The sequence below is a fragment of the Mirounga angustirostris genome, unplaced genomic scaffold, assembly GCF_029215605.1.
Source record: "Mirounga angustirostris isolate CCGP_5_RB_7025 unplaced genomic scaffold, mMirAng1.0.hap1 SCAF_11, whole genome shotgun sequence".
Classification (NCBI taxonomy): Eukaryota; Metazoa; Chordata; class Mammalia; order Carnivora; family Phocidae; genus Mirounga; species Mirounga angustirostris.
The window spans coordinates 70,794,074-70,810,397 of NW_026991719.1; the positions used below are offsets into that span (position 1 = coordinate 70,794,074).

A 16,324-nucleotide genomic window follows, 5' to 3' on the forward strand; every position below is an offset into this window, starting at 1 on the left:
GAGGTTAAAAGTGTTAATAGAATAGTGCCTGGTACATAGTAGGCACTGCAAGTGTCACCCTTCATTTCCTTTTCTTCTCTCTACCTGGACCTCAGAGTCCCAAGCTACACCCTGTCACAGCCATATTTGGTGCAGGCTAAGGATGCACACTCAAGAGCTTCACTCTTACTTAACTTTGGTGTGTTATTATGCTAAATAACTCCAACTCACCATGTGTAAGCCTGAGAAGGAATCCATGCAGTGGTTTCTGGAACCACCACCGGAATAGAATGGGGAACTTTGTGTCAAGAAGACCAACCGTAGGGGCGCCTGGGTGGTTCAGTCGTTAAGTGTCTGCCTTTGGCTCAGGTCATGATCCCAGGGTCCTGGGATCGAGCCTCACATCGGGCTCCCTGCTCGGCGGGAAGCCTGCTTCTCCCTCTCCCACACCCCCTGCTTGTGTTCCCTCTCTCGCTGTCTCTGTCAAATAAATAAAAAATCTTAAAAAAAAAAAAAAAGACCAACCGTAATAATTAATCTGAAAGAAAATGAGAACAGTGAGTTGTGGAAATAGAGGAAACTATGATCAGGAAGATATTCCTGAGATAAAAACAGTAAGATTATGTGTCCAGCTGGAGGAATGTGGGGATTGAAGAGTTGTAATTCTACATGTATGTGAGCAAGATAGACCTTTTTATACTACTGTATCAACTACTTCAATTAAAAAAATTGTCTACATTTCAGATGGTAGCTACTTGTGGTGAGCATAGCATAACCTATAGATGTTGAATCACTATATTGTACCCCTGAAATTAATGTTAACATTAACTATACTCAAATAAAAAAAATTAAAATAAAAAATCTATTCACATTTCAATTGACTTATTAACTTGTTCCACTGGTAGCTCTAATTGGATAAAAATAACTGAAGTGATCTCCACTCAGTAGAAGCCCTTTAAGAAGAATGGGGGATCTACTACCCCATCAGCAACAATTGTTAAGAGCAACAGTTGCTAACAGTTGAACTATATTGTTAATATAGGAAATGAGATTGAATTTTTGATGTGGATAATTGGGGCATGTTATATTTTACAACATGTATATATTCAGTTTAGTTTCTAAAAAAATATGATTATATTCAACAGATTCCCATAGATAGCAGTCACAAGCCCAAATGTGTACAGGTATCAGAGAGGTTTCACGTTGAAAATTAGTAGCAGTCTCCATGTTGCAACATCTGAAAACACGCAGATAGAAACACTGTAGAGGTTAAAAAGCATTAAAATTTTATCACTGATCTTTAATCAAGAAAGTACAAAGTACAGGTTATGTAAGTTGCAAGAATATAAATTTCCCCACTTCATGTGACTCTGTAATACCATTTTCATTTTCAATTTGAGATAGAGACTCTGTAAACATGCTTATTTTTCCCTAAGTTAATAAATTCAAATATGTTATTTTTATAGCTCATGGTTTCAAAACATTATAAAACAAAATTTACAGGAGAGGACTGAACATATAAGTCCTCCTTTTCAGAAACAGAAAAGTAGTTGTGTTGTAAAGTAAGATACTACCTATAGGTTATTATATTAATCAATAGACTTTTATTTACCATTTAAAAATTTTGCTATGTAAAGTTTTAAATACAAAAATACAAAATAGAAAAAAACGCCAAACCCATATAGCATAACCTAGATTTAATCATTAACATTTTATTATATGTATTTGCTTCACCTATTTTTAAAAAATCTCTAACAGATAATGCTTTTTAAAATTTTAACATTACCACACCCAGTAGTTAAAATTAATTCCTTGATGTCAACTAACACCCAGGCAATGTTCAATCCTTACAATGGTCTCAAATGGTTTTTTTGTTTTTTTCTAACAAAAGTTTCATTTATTCAAAGCAAGGTCCAAAGTCAGCATGTTGCACTTGGCTGATACATCTCTAAAGTCTCCTTTAATCTGTAACAGTGCTCCCTTCATTTTTTTCTGTGCAAGTTATTTGTTGATAAAATCAGGTTATTTGTCCTTTAGAATTTTATACATTGTATCTTCATGGTGTCATTTAATAAGCTCTTCTATCCCCCTAATGTTTATAAATTGGTAGTTAGATCTAGAGGCTTGATTATATTCAGATTGAGTTTTTAATTTCTATTTTGGCAAGAATTCTTCCCAGTTAGTGCTGTGTACTTCCTATTACAACACATCAGGAGACTTATAACATCTTATTTTCTCCTTGTAGTGATTTTTAAGATTGATCACTAGGTTCAGGTGATGTCTGCAACAAACTTTCAACTTAAGGTTTTAGTAACCATTGATAATCACTGCCTAGGTCCATTACTACACTGGGTTTACAAAATGGTGATTTTTCTATCATTCTTCATGTAATTATTAATGGTGATTCCTCTATAAGAATTTTCCTTCAACAACTATTTGAATACCCTGAAATAGTTTTCATAGGAAAGACAATAATAATTGCTTCTTTCATATTAGTTTCTAGAATAAAAGGTTGGTGCCATAGCAACGAAAGCAAAGCAAGATGAAAAAGTATCTAATAGATATTAATATATATTAATAGAAATGGGAAGAGAAAATTAAGAGGTAGTATTTTATCTTTTCAAGCTCTACAAACAAATCCTCTCCCAATTTAGGTACAGTCTATTTTTTTTCCACACATGAAAATCCTGAATAGAACAATTCATTAACAATTCATTAATGCTTCTAGATCAGCAACTGTCCAACTCTAAAGAATATTTCTTTTAGGGGTCAACTGTCTCATTGAGAGGAAGAGGATTTACACATGCACGTCCCATTAACATTAATAGGAGTTACCAGCATAAATCCCCCTCCAGTGATAGGTGAAAAGACTTACAGGCTACTAGGATTCAAGTTCTAATGATTATCTGTCAAATAGCCCTAAGAATCATCATCACCAGAAAAAGCAAAAACAGCAACTTGTATGGGAAGAGCATCTCATTGCAGCCCCACAGACAAACTATATTAATGGAAAGAAAACTGGCCTTAAAAAATGTGATTGGTGGGGGAATCTGGGTGGCTCAGTCATTAATCAGCAGTCTTGATTTTGGTTCAGATCATGATCTCAGGGTCATGGGATCGTGCCCAGCATCAGGCTCTGTGCTCAGCATGGAGGAATCTGTTCCTCTCCTTCTGCTCCTCCCCTTGTCCTATCTCTAATATAAATAAAATCTTTTTTTAAAAATGTGACATGGGATGCTAAGGGTTAAACCATTTAACATTTTATTTTTTAATTTTTTTAATGATTTAATTTATTTATTTGACAGAGAGAGAGCACAAGCAGGGGGAGCGGCAGAGGGAGAGGGAGAAGCAGGCTTCCCTGCTGAGCAGGGAGCCTGATGTGGAGCTCGACTTCAGGACTCTGGGATCATGACCTGAGCTGAAGGCAGACGCTTAAACGAGCACCCCAAGGGCCCCTAACTAACATTTTTAAAAAGCCACCATATGGTACATCATGTTTTTGATGTAGTGTTCCATGATTCATTGTTTACATATGGTGACTAACATAATAAAATTAAATTAAAAAAAGAACTAAAGCATAAACAGATGCTAGCAAAATATTAAAAAAATTAAAAAAGCCATCATTAAAGAGAATTCAAACATCAAATCACTTGTTTAAAAAAACAAAAAAGTGTGAATACTGTATGAGCTCCAAGGTGTTTGAAGGGTAATACAGCTACTTGTTTAAAAATTCAATTAACCTTATTTTCCCAAATTTGATTTATAAATAATCTCACAGATAAATGGTCAGTTTTGAAGGAGTCCTGTTATCTTTTGAATGCATTCTGAGAAGCTTTAGGAAACTACCTGGAATTGACAGAAAATGTCACTCTGTTTTAATTATTTGATCCAAGAGCAAATCAGAGTTAAATGAATGATTTCTGTATATGAGGAACACCAGCAGTCTCTTATGTATTTCAAGTAAATTGTTGTGGACTCAACCACCAAAGAGAAAAACATTTCAGGTTCTCATTCAACAGTATGAAAAACATTTCATATTCTCATATACTAAGTGAGATGTGAAAACAGTTTGTAGGCAATGTACTATAAAGCCATAGCCCATGCCTCAAGCACCCATTTCAAACAGAATGAGATCTGATGCTGGCATCTAGAACAATTTGCTAAGTAAATCAACCCAGGTATCATTTGATTTTGCCTTTCTCACAAACCTGACAGAGTTGACAAATACTTAGAAACAAAACCAAATATACAGCTGGACAATTGTTTAAATAATAGACTGATATCAATAAATCAGTTCCAAGACAATCTTTAATTTCTTGGTATATATGCAAAGTTTTTTTTTTTTTAAGATTTTTTATTTATTTATTTGACAGAGAGAGAGAGATAGCGAGAGCAGGAACACAAGCAGGGGGAGTAGGAGAGGGAGAAGCAGACCTCCTGCAGGGCAGGGAGCCCAATGCAGGGCTCGATCCCAGGACCCTGGGATCATGACTCAAGCCGAAGGCAGATGCTTAACGACTGAGCCACCCAGGCGCCCCTATATGCAAAGTTTTAATAGTAAAAAAATAGGAAACCACACCTGAAAGGCATCAAAACACTTTTATTTCTTCTGAAAACTTACTGCTACAGTGTGAAAATTATGAATAATCATATTTATGCCTTTGAAGTGCATATAAGGAAATTAATGTAGAGATAAATTATTCAATATCAACAGCAGTAAATGACTTATAAGAAAATTGTTTAATTCCTGCTTTAAAGGATCAATACTTAGCGATCAAATTTCAACAACATTTTTTGAGGTCTTTAGGACTTTAGACAAAGGGCTGCCTTCTTGGGAACTATAGCTATGACAGAAGTTATAATCATTAGCATGGTCATTATTTTAGATAAAAACCTGCTAATCTCAGAAACTACCATTCTAGAAGTTAACCATTAACATGGCCATTTCAGTATGGGTAACTAAATATCATCAGAGATGGGGAAAATTTTAACTCCGTTTTCCTATAGAAAAATACCTACATTTATAATATCTACCTACCTACCTATTTGCTTTTCTGGGCAGGCATGCCAACTAGATAAAGACACAGTAGCAACACAGGGTAACTGGTTTTCATGTAGATCACTAAGCTGAATGGTATTATCATTTTTGGTTAATAAGAAGCATGTATAACTAAACATTTTAAACACATGAATCAAAATTCTTTGATGACAATATTCAAAATTTTAAATTAGCTACTGAGATTTCTGTATCACATACAACATATTAACTTTATTCATATAACTTCAGGCTTATGGTTTTACAACAAAACCAAAAGGTTTTTCCTTTTTTGGCTTAAAACTATGAAAAAAAAGATTTGCAGTAATTAAGATAGCTGAAAAGAAAGCTCTTAGAATAATTTCTATTACATTCTGAGGCAACAAGAAATATCTAAAGTTCTCTACCATAATGTTTTTAACAGTTGTATAATATTTTAATCACCACTAACCATATTCAGGAGCTTTTAAACACTTAAATAGTATTTAATAAATAACCCGGAAGAGAGATTATGATGCTGGCTAATGGATAAAATAGGGTACAATATGGGTTGGGCCATGAGACCTCAGAGCATCTCCTTCCTTGTCTACATATAGATAGCTGCAGTAAAGCTGTCATAGTCTTTCTAGTTATTATTCTGGCCTACCCTGATTGGTTGCTTACATAAATGTGTATGCTGCATTCAAGAAGCCTTAACTCTTAGACTATAACAAAGTACAGTATCTTAATTGGTGCAACTTACTGCAATTGTATTCAGACTCAATACTTTCATATAGTGGAACCTTTTATATTGCTTGTATTGAGGGGCAGGGAAAATACCTGGTGCTTCAAGGTAGGTATTGTGCATTTAGCACACGGCATAGTTGGGTTTCAGGAAACATGATTTGACTTAAGAAAGATCTGAGTCTATATAGCAAAATGGATTATAATGTGATTCTACTATCCCTAATTTGTAGGACATTATAAAAGGGGAAGAGAGGGAAACAGGCCAAAGACTTAGGAGATGGGGTGTACAATGGGCAGAGGAGTTAGGAGCAGCCTGAGAGGCTGGGAAGGTTTTCCTTCCATCTGGATTCAGCTATATCCACAGGGGATTGGAAAGGTGAGGCAAGAGCTACATTCCTTGGTTCTTTCCATTTTCTATGAATCTGTGACCTGAAAGAACTAGCCTCCTTTAAGATCTCTGAAATCTGGAGAGGTCATAGCCTCACTGCAACTGTGTGCTTTCTACTGCAGCAATGGCTCTCTCATTGGTAATGTAGGCCAGAATGCACAATAAACTTTTTATACATTTAATTATTGAAATAAATCCAAAGTATTGCTCAAACAGAACAAACCATCAGAACTTGGCATGTGGAAAAATTTTAACAGTCACTGTCATTGTAACTAGATTTGCCGGCTACACAGAGCCCCAACATTTTTATGTTAAGTGTATATTAGGGTTTACCAACGGTCATACTGTATTCAGAGTCCTTAGTGGTTCAGGTTTACCTAGCAGAAAAGGAATATGAAGAATTTAGAGTGCTTTCCCTACTAAGATTCAAAACCACAATTCCATGTTACTATGCTTACTGGTCTACAAGACTATAAAATACTCATTTAGGAAACAGATTTTTTTTTTTTGCTTAGTTGCAATAAAAACACTGTGATCTATTGTGTTGGGGGGGAGTTGACAGCAGACAATTATTTGCTGCATGAGATTTTTGATATATACCTCCAAGTCAAGGGGAAAACAACTTTTTTCTCCCCCAGAACTACCATTCTATGGATTGAACTGCATTTATCTTCAAAATTATTCTCCTACAGTAGGCAACGTGTTACTATTTCCACCTTACATATGGAGAAAATGAGGCCTATAAGTTAAACAATTTGGGGGCGCCTGGGTGGCTCAGTCGTTAAGCGCCTGCCTTCGGCTCAGGTCATGGTCCCAGGATCCTGGGATTGAGCCCCGCATGGGGCTCCCTGCTCGGCGGGAAGCCTGCTTCTCCCTCTCCCACTCCCCCTGCTTGTGTTCCCTCTCTCACTGTATCTCTCTCTGTCAAATAAAATCTTTAAAAAAAAAAAAAAAGTTAAACAATTTGTCTAATATCATCAGTAGTATAGCTAGAACTAAATTGGGTCCATACACAATTAGGCTTTAGTTACCTGACCAGACAGAATTTCCACATACTGATGAGCATATCCAAATCTTTCCTTCCATTTCTTCAGTCCTATAAGCTTTCCTAGTGTGTAAATGATTCACATACAAATATCACTACTAACAAAAAATGTTGAGTAATGGACTCATGGTTTATTTGTAAAAATGAGTACTTTAATATTGGCATTTTCAAGAGTTCTCAAGATAGAAAACAAACCAAACCTCTATTCCAAACATAGGCTCCTGCCTAGATCATGATACTTTAGCTTTCCTCAACTACATTTACATGTGCTTTTATCATTGGTGTCATCATGCCCATACCCATGAAGAAAATAGAATTAAAATAATCAAAGGAAATATGTGACCTGATTCTGAAGATGTGGCTTTCAAACAAAGATCCAAAGAGGTAAGCAAAAGCTTTCTGAATATGACAGAATTATTAACAATGCATAGGTACACTTTCATATCCATAGCTACTATACTCCTGGGAACCCATCCATTTATATTTATCTGCTAATTCTACAGGTTTGGTAACTTAAAGCAGGCAAGCCAATGTGCTTTATAAGTGTTTTGTGTTCTTACAATGTCCTCTTTAAAGAAAATCCCCTTTTGGATTTCTATGACCTGCTTCTCTTGGTAATTATGTATGTCAACTGGCTGCTGTTTCTAACATTTTTCAAATAGTTCTTCCATGAAGAAGACTCTGAGGCCAGGAGGAATTTCCAAAGTGGGGTATTCAGTTTGGCATATATCCATTACTGAGAGGCCTCCTCTGGGTTTCCCAGGCTTGTGCTTTCCTTGGGAGTCTCTGAGTTAGCTTCTGGTAGGACACTGAATTCAGAAGCCTCTGATTGTAAACTGTCCCCATCAATGATAATGTCTTCAGGATTTGGTGGGGGTGGACAGAAGTCTTCATTGGGGCAGATTATCTGGAAAAGTGTTTCAGCCTGGCAAGGGAAGAAAGGACAAAATAGTTTTTGGATATCAGCTTAAAATGTATATGCCTTTCTGAAATTATTTAAAAAATGAAGTATCACCCTTGAAAATTTAAGTTATAGACCTTTATCAAGTATACATGACCTTCTAAAAATCTGCTTTCAGAATTCCATGACTTCTCTCCAATTCGATGCATGCATTCAGGCCCACCATTAAGTATATCAGTACTTGACCAGATTATCAAGTGTTAGATAGCTGAGACTTTAAGGACATTCATTCTACACATCAGTAGAGATACAATTTCCTTTAATATTCTTTATGTAAATTCCCAATAGAATCTATTTGTGATAGCTGTACAATTAAACTTGGCATATAATAACTTTAACAAGTCATTAAAATCAAGAAAATTCTTATTTGTTCAACTATTTGCTTTTCTGGTATAATTTAACTCCCCCCGGGCTTTAAGGAGTATAACATGGTGTTCAAGATCACGGACTCTGAATAGATGGCCATGTGTAAATGCTGGCTCTGCCAATTAGTAGCAATGCAATTTGGGGGAATGCTTAATCAACTTTTGAGCCTTGCTTTCCTTGTTTATGAAATGGCAGACTAAGCCTCTATATAATATGGTAGCTGTTATCTCTGTTATTAATAATAACATAAGTTAAAAGGTCAAGATTTTATTTTTAAAGATTTTATTTGAGAGAGACAGAGAGAGAGAGAGAGAGAGACTGCGCACACATGTGAGTGCAAGCGGGGGGTGGGGGGGGCAGGGGCTGGGAGAGGGAGAGAATCTCCAACAGACTCTGCCAACATTGGCCGATGCGGGCCTATGTGGGGGCTTGATTTCGTGGACCTGAGCTGAAACCAAGTCAAACGCTTAACCAACTGAGCCACCCAGGAGCCCCAGAATGTCAAGATCTAAGCTGAGCTTAGTCTGGCAGGATAAGAGAGTAAGAAACTGAATGTGATTTTAATGAACACACACGCATGCACACACACATACACACACGAAAGCAAATGTTAACAAGAAACATTGCTATTCTATTCTAAATATACCCTTACTTTTATTTAGATGAATACAGCTCATTGAGATAAGGGTCTTTGCCATACTAGGGAGCTTGCACTCTATCCTATTGGTAAACAAGTCATTAAACCGTTTTAAGGTATATGCTTGTTTTAAAGGCAACGTCTTTCTGTACCACTTTAATCCTTCTTCCTGACATGCACACAAAGTCATCCCTTAGGCCAGGTGTTGACAACTATGGTCCACAGGCCAAATCCAGCCTGCTATTCTTGTAAATAAGGTTTTATTGGAACACAGCCACTCTCATTCATTTATCTATTTTCTGTGGCTGCTTTTCCACTACAATGGCAGGGTTGAGTAGCTGCAGAAGAGACGACAGGAGCTGCAAAATCTAAACTATTTACCATCTGGCCATCTAGTGTTGGTAGACTCAGGTGGTTGGTCCATCTGGGAATTTACAGTGACATTCCTTGGGAGTGGGTGGAGGGATACTAAACAGAAACTTTTGAGCTTTGATGTGAAGTTGAAAGAAGGGACAGAGAAAAATACTTTCCCTCTTCAGTATAAAGGGTATATTTTTTGGACATGCCATTTTACTGTGACTATTTTGAAACTAAATATTTGAGATGCCTACTTTACTCTCCACCCCAGGAACTCACCACAGGTCTTTGCTGGAGAAACTTAGCTCTTAGAAGCAGGAGGACTGAGGTCAGAGCCTCTATCTCATCCTTTAGTTCCTCTTTTTGTCTTTTATCTCAACCTTGTCTGCCTATAGAAGTTCTCCCTCCCTCTTATTTCCTTTCACTCTCTGCATGCAATCAAGGGCCAAATCCTGACAATCTTATCTTAGTTCTTGACTCCATTTTTTTTTTTCCTTCCCTAGAGATACTATAGGCATACATCATCTTTCCCTTAGGTAACTGCAACATCTCTGAACTGGTCACCTCGCCTCTAGGGTTCCCCCATGTAATCCATTTCCATGCTGCCTTCAGAAGGGGTCTATGGAAATGAAATTCTGGTTATGCCACTTTCTGGCTTAAAACTCTTCAATGACTCCCCATTTCTTAAAAGGATAAAAATCCAAGATCTTTGCTATGGCATACAAAACCCTACAGGCCTATTTCTCTAGTCTTACCATTTATTCCATCCCATCTTCATCTTTCAGACTTTTTGCTTCAGTAATACCTACTTATGTGCACTTTCTTAAACATGTCATGTTTCTATCATGGATTGGTGCAGATGCTGGAATGTTTCAATTATCTTCCATTTGTATGGGGAATTGCTACTCATCTTTTATCTTCCTCTCTGCAAAGTTCTTTGACTCCTAAATAGAGCTCATGGCTCCTCTGTATTATTTTTGAACTTTGTATATTATTCTATTATTGCATATACTGTACTGCACTGTCATTTGTTTACATGTTCTTCTCCTTTACTAGCCAGTGATTCCTTCAGGGATGACAAGGACTGAAGGAATCAACTCTGGATCCTTATTCCTGGTGTGGAGTAGTATTCCAATATACATTTTTTAAAAAATGAACTAAAGAACTTTTAAAACTGTATATTGTAGAAATGTTGAACATAAATATAATAATTATTATTACTACTTTACTTCTATTCCAGTTCCTCTGTGTCTCACACCTTCTCTCCCTTTTGTTACCTACCTGTAGGATACATTTTCCTCTGGACCTCAGTCCCTGTGGCTGATTCCACACTCTGTTTCCATATATCCTTGTCATAATCTGTCTCCTAGGACTGCTAACCAATTGCAGGCTGCTGCACCACCCTTATTTGTTTTCTACCTGCTTGTGGAACTCTCACCATTAGCCCATCTGCCATTGGCCCTCACTGATGCCAATTTCCTACAGCCAGCCTTCAAAATCCTTCCCATCTCCTTTCTCTTACTGCTGGAACCTTTTAGGGTCAACTGCCATGCTCTGGAAGGTCTATCTAATACTTCTTGGTCTGCTGTATTTCATTTGTCAACTAAGCCTCAATTGTGAGAGCTGTCATAAGTAGAGGTTAGTTCAGAGGCGTTATTAACTTTTAATCCTTTTTGCCCCACCCCCGACCTTTTTTAGAGAGAGAGAAAACATGAGTGGGGAGGGGTAGAGTGGGAGGGAGAGAATCACAAGCAGGCTTCATGCTCAGCATGGAGCATGATTCTGAGCTCATGACCTGAGCTGAAATCAAGAGTCAGATGCTCAACCAAAAGAACCACCCAGGCACCCCAATCCTTCTTGCCCTTTTAAGCCAAAATCTAGCTTAAAGAGTAGAGAGTTTCATGTAGTTAAAAAAGTTAAAAAGGCATAATTATATTGTGACTTGGTTTCTTCATATTGGGAAGTATAGAGAGGACACACTGAGTTACTAAAAACATTCCCATGTGTATTTAACATACATCTAGACAAAACAAAACAAAAATATTTTGTCAGTCTAGCAGTTTAATATATTTAGGATGTATCCACATTAACAAGATGAAAGTAGCACAGCACAGTAGATGAATGTACAAGCACTGGGGTCCAACAGACCTGAGTTAAAGTTCTGGCTCACAAATTTACCAGATCTGTGATCTTTGGACAAGTTATTTAGCCCCTTTGGGTCTTAGTTTCCTCATCTGTAAAATGGGCATGTCACAGATACTTACTTCATAGGGTTCTGAGGACCAAATGAAATAATATACATGTGATGCTTAGGATATTGTCTGGTACACAGAAAATGCTCAGTGAATGGTAGCTTTAGAAAATGTGACACCTAAAATTTCCCTCTCCCTCAATGGCATGAGAAAGTGAACGATACTGCAATATGTGAGCAACTTGATAGGTCATATGATCTATAAAACTAGTCTTCAATTTACAAATTCTGTACCAAAAGTCATAAACAAATTGCTAATATGCCATAAAGACAACATTCTAAATGGTGGTTAGGCTGCCCACATCAGCCAATTTAAACCATTTTACATCTGAAATATAATACAAAGAGTACATTACTATATAATTATTCTTGTTCTTGTGGTAGTGGCACCTCCTAGGAGATGGGGGCTCCTGAAGGAGGAGTGAGCTATCAATGATCTTGGGAGTAGAGAACTATAGACCAGTCTGTTCATCAGTATGTGTGGGTAAATGAGACACTACCTGTATTAAGAAAAGAGGTATCATATGTCAGTTTCAGAAAAAAAAGAAAAAACTGAAGTAACAAACTATAAATACCAGCAAGTCACAGAATCACAATTTTCACTTAGGCTACTTATGCTAGCATCACTGTGGTGATAATAATGGCTTGGTGTGCTCCTCCTGCACACAACTTTAACTTGTATTAAACACAGGCCACTTTATATTTTTTAGTATGTTTTCAAATCATAAATAGTTCCATATGAACACAAGGGAGACAGGTCTATGCTATGCGACATCTATACATTTACAAATAGGAAAAGCAGCTGCAAACTTGCTAACTGGTAAAATAAAGCATTTGTGAAAAAAAAAGAAGTCTGCAGGTGCTTATGTTTACTACATAGACAAAGCCTAGGTGATGCTCTAAGAGCTTTTATAGACCATTTGGAAAACAGAAGTTATCAATTAGTGACTAGGCTGAACATAGGATGAAATACTGGAATTAGAACACAAGTTTATTTAAATACACTGGCTATTTGTAAATATTATTACTGATGCCCTTCAAAATAGGTATTATTTCTCCCCAAACTGATGTGAGGTTTAAAGCTATATAACAATTTAAAACTACTCACATTTACTAGGATATAATTAGTACCAAAAGTAGCATTATTATTGTTTTATACTAGGATAACACTGAAATCTACCTTCTTGGGAAGCAAATTACCTCATAACAAAATTATCCTTTAATTATAATATTCTAGCTGGTTGTTAAGATCACATTAGCATTTGTATAGTAAGTCCTTATGTAAAAAGCCTTCCCATTTTGGTTAAAAAACATTACAGTCCACTCAGGAATAAAAATGACCTAAGCTAGGGGCGCCTGGGTGGCTCAGTCAGTTAAGCATCCTACTCTTGATTTCAGCTCAGGTCATGATCTCAGAGTCAGGAGATGGAGCCCTGCATCAGGCTCTGTGCTCAGTGGGGAGTCTGCTTCTCTCCCTCTCTCTCTGCCCCTCTGCACACACGCTCTCTAAAATTAATAAATAAATCTTTTTTAAAAAATGACCTAAGCTATCTGCCTGAAAACATGTTGGCGATTCTGCTTGGGAAAAAATGGAACATCAAAGCAAAAATGCCTTGGTCATTTTAAGCCATAAATGTGGAACTTGAACCATCTCAGGTTCCTATTAAACTAATAGAATGAATGATGGATGACCTCCCACTTTTGATATCACTGATTGAATAGGATTATCAAGGATCACCACTAGACTCTGAAGAGAGAAACAAAGAATGAGGCAAAAAAAACTATAGATACATGGGGTCATGGCCTTGTTACTATGATTAAAAATTAAAGGGTCAATGAGGCCATTTGCTCCTATGAGATCCCTGCCACTAGTTGGATTGAAACTTCCATCTGTGGTCTTAATGTTAAATTATTCACTTACTGATTCAATAGACAGATATGCCAACTGTATCTGTGAAAAGTTTAGACTTGTGCCTCAAAAAAATATATTTTATGTTCTTCTCTTCCTGTCAGGTACAAAGAAGTGTATTTATATATACAAATGGATCTTCATCTGAATGGAATCATAGTTCACTTTTGTCAGCTTGTGTTGGCTTGTGCTGTACCAGTTCATAGCCCTGCCCAGAAGTGCTGTCACAAAATTCCACCTTGATTTAACATATTCCTCAGCAGCTATGACAGTAACTTTTGGGACACCAGCTTGTGTCAAAACATTAAAGGAATCATGTTAACTCTGAAAAACTGTAAGTTACATGTTCTTTTCCAAAATAAAATGTTTTAAGATCATTTAAAAATTATATTTTGTATGTGATTAGTTACTTAGTTACACTCCTTTTAAAATGACTCAGAGGGTAACAAAGAAAAATGGTTAGTGATTTCAAAATAATAAAACAATAGGCCTACAGTTTAAATTAGAAGGAGGGCATGTACTTCATGGAGCACTGGGTGTTATACGAAAACAAACTGTGGATCACTACATCAAAAACTAATGATGTACTGTATGGTGACTAACAAAATAAAATAAAATTAAAAAGAAGCAATATTTCTTTAGAAAACTGGCCTAACTTTAATTTTTCAGAATATGTATTTCTAATGTCTTCCATCCTTATTCCCACAATGGAACTCATAAATGCTCTCTTGCAAATTCATCATTATAGTCCAGAATGTGAAAATACTGGATACTATATTTAAAGTATATTTAAAGAAGTTTGGTCATTTATAGGAAAAAGTTTGGGGGCAAGTTACAGAGATGGTGTTAAATGACAGAGACACTTTTCTAGTCTTTTTTCCCACATCCCAGAGGAAAAAAACAATTCACTTTCCCAACCACACCAACTTTTTAACACAAAATGAGAAACACAAACAGCTTACCTGTTTGACTGCATTATCATTTCCTAAACCACAGTCTGGGCCAGAGCAGACATAAACGTTGGATGGTAAATCATTATAAGAGTTCCTGCTGACATCTGAAGAATCTCTCATATTGAAGTAAAGAGCCCACAGAAGTCTTGGTTTTTCAACTTCTTCATTTTCTAAATGTAGACATACATTTTACTTACATCTATAGCACAATAAGCCTGTCAATTAATACAATATGTAGCCAATTACTAACAAAGCCATGACTATATAGTGTAGTAAATCAGAGCTTTGTATGTAAAAAATAGTAAATCTTTATCCACACGCTCTAATACATGTATATATTTCAAGCAATGATGGCTTTTCAACCTAAGACAAGTTAGATTTTAAAAATTATTTTGACTACTAGTAAGTTACTTAGATGTAACTCCAATTGTGTTCTCTTGAATTTCTGTTGTTTCTCCACAGTAGTATCAAAGCATTTCTGAACACATTCATCCTTAAATTATGCCACTGAAGAAGATAAATTTTTTTATGTTTCACATAAACAAACTAACTTGAAAAAATTATTAAGTCAATGATCTATACAGGATTATGAGATGTCCAGAAGACATCTATAGAGACAGGAAGTAGATTAGTGGTTACTTAGGGCTGGGGGAATTGGGGTAAGTGAGGGATGACTGCTAACAGGCATGGGGTTTCTATTTTGGGTGATGGAAATATTCTAGAATTGACTGTGGTGATGTTTGAACCATTTGGTGAATATATTAAAAAACATTGAATTTTACACTTTAGGTGGGTGAACTGTATAGTACCATGGATTATATCTCAATAAAGCAGTTATTAAAAATAGTATATAAAGGATTAACACATTGATACCATCACTAACACTTTGTCCTACTAGATTATAAAAGTAATGGCAACCAACAACAAAAATAAGGTTGTGAGACTTAAAGTTGTTTTAGCACATACTCTCTCATTTAACAGTAAGCATCTATTATGTGTGTTAGGCTTGGGCTAGGAGACAGAGATGCACAGATAAAGCAGAGTTAGTCCTTAGTCTCCTGATTTTTCATGTTCCCTAATACAGAGGGCCTAACACAAAACAGACATTCAATGAAAAATTTCTATATTGATTTTCATCCTGTTTTCAGGTATAATCAAGTATGATGTGCTTATTAAAAGGTTCTACCTTATTAATACCTAAAACCTATTCTTTGCTATCTTAATAATTATTTCCTTGCCACTCTTCCTCAGAAGTGTTATAAATTTTCTTTGCTTGAAAACACAAAATATTGCTGTTAATAATGACTACAGAATTTTCTTTAGCCTGAATCTGAACAAAAATTCAAATTCTGTACAGTGATAACAATAGATGTATATAAGATTACCCAAGACCATGGGGTACCTTGTGAATCATAAAGAAAATACAAAACGTTTAATTATCTAGTTAATTAGCTCTTATTGTTAAATTGGTAATTAATGTAGTGAAATTCACAGCTAATTGCAGTATTCAATTAATAAGAATGCCCAATTCCCCAATTCAGGATAAACACGATTTTGTTATATTTAAAATATCTCCGGGTGCCTGGGTGGCTCAGTTGGTTAAGCGACTGCTTTCGGCTTGGGTCATGATCCCGGAGTCCTGGGATCGAGTCCCACATCGGGCTCCCGGCTCAGCGGGGAGCCTGCTTCTCCCTCTGACCCTCTCCCCTCTCATGCT

General features: G+C 36.3%; 1 protein-coding gene across 6 annotated transcripts in view; it reads right to left on the reverse strand.

Annotated features, from left to right (window-relative positions):
- The window catches only part of CHM (CHM Rab escort protein), a 218,423-nt gene that overhangs the window by 6,370 nt on the left and 195,729 nt on the right, over positions 1–16,324 (reverse strand). For 2 of the 6 annotated variants that reach the window (XM_064574312.1, XM_045880044.2), the window contains 2 exons: positions 14,617–14,777; positions 3,296–8,098 (listed from right to left, as the gene is read on the reverse strand). In XM_064574312.1, coding sequence (XP_064430382.1) covers positions 7,907–8,098; positions 14,617–14,777 — 353 coding nt within the window. In that variant the 3' untranslated portion in view covers positions 3,296–7,906. Of the gene's footprint in view, positions 1–11; positions 1,217–3,295; positions 8,099–9,256; positions 12,246–14,616; positions 14,823–16,324 lie in introns of those variants that run through there. The other 4 variants (XM_064574310.1, XM_045880051.3, XM_064574309.1 and 1 more) reach the window with 4 other exon arrangements.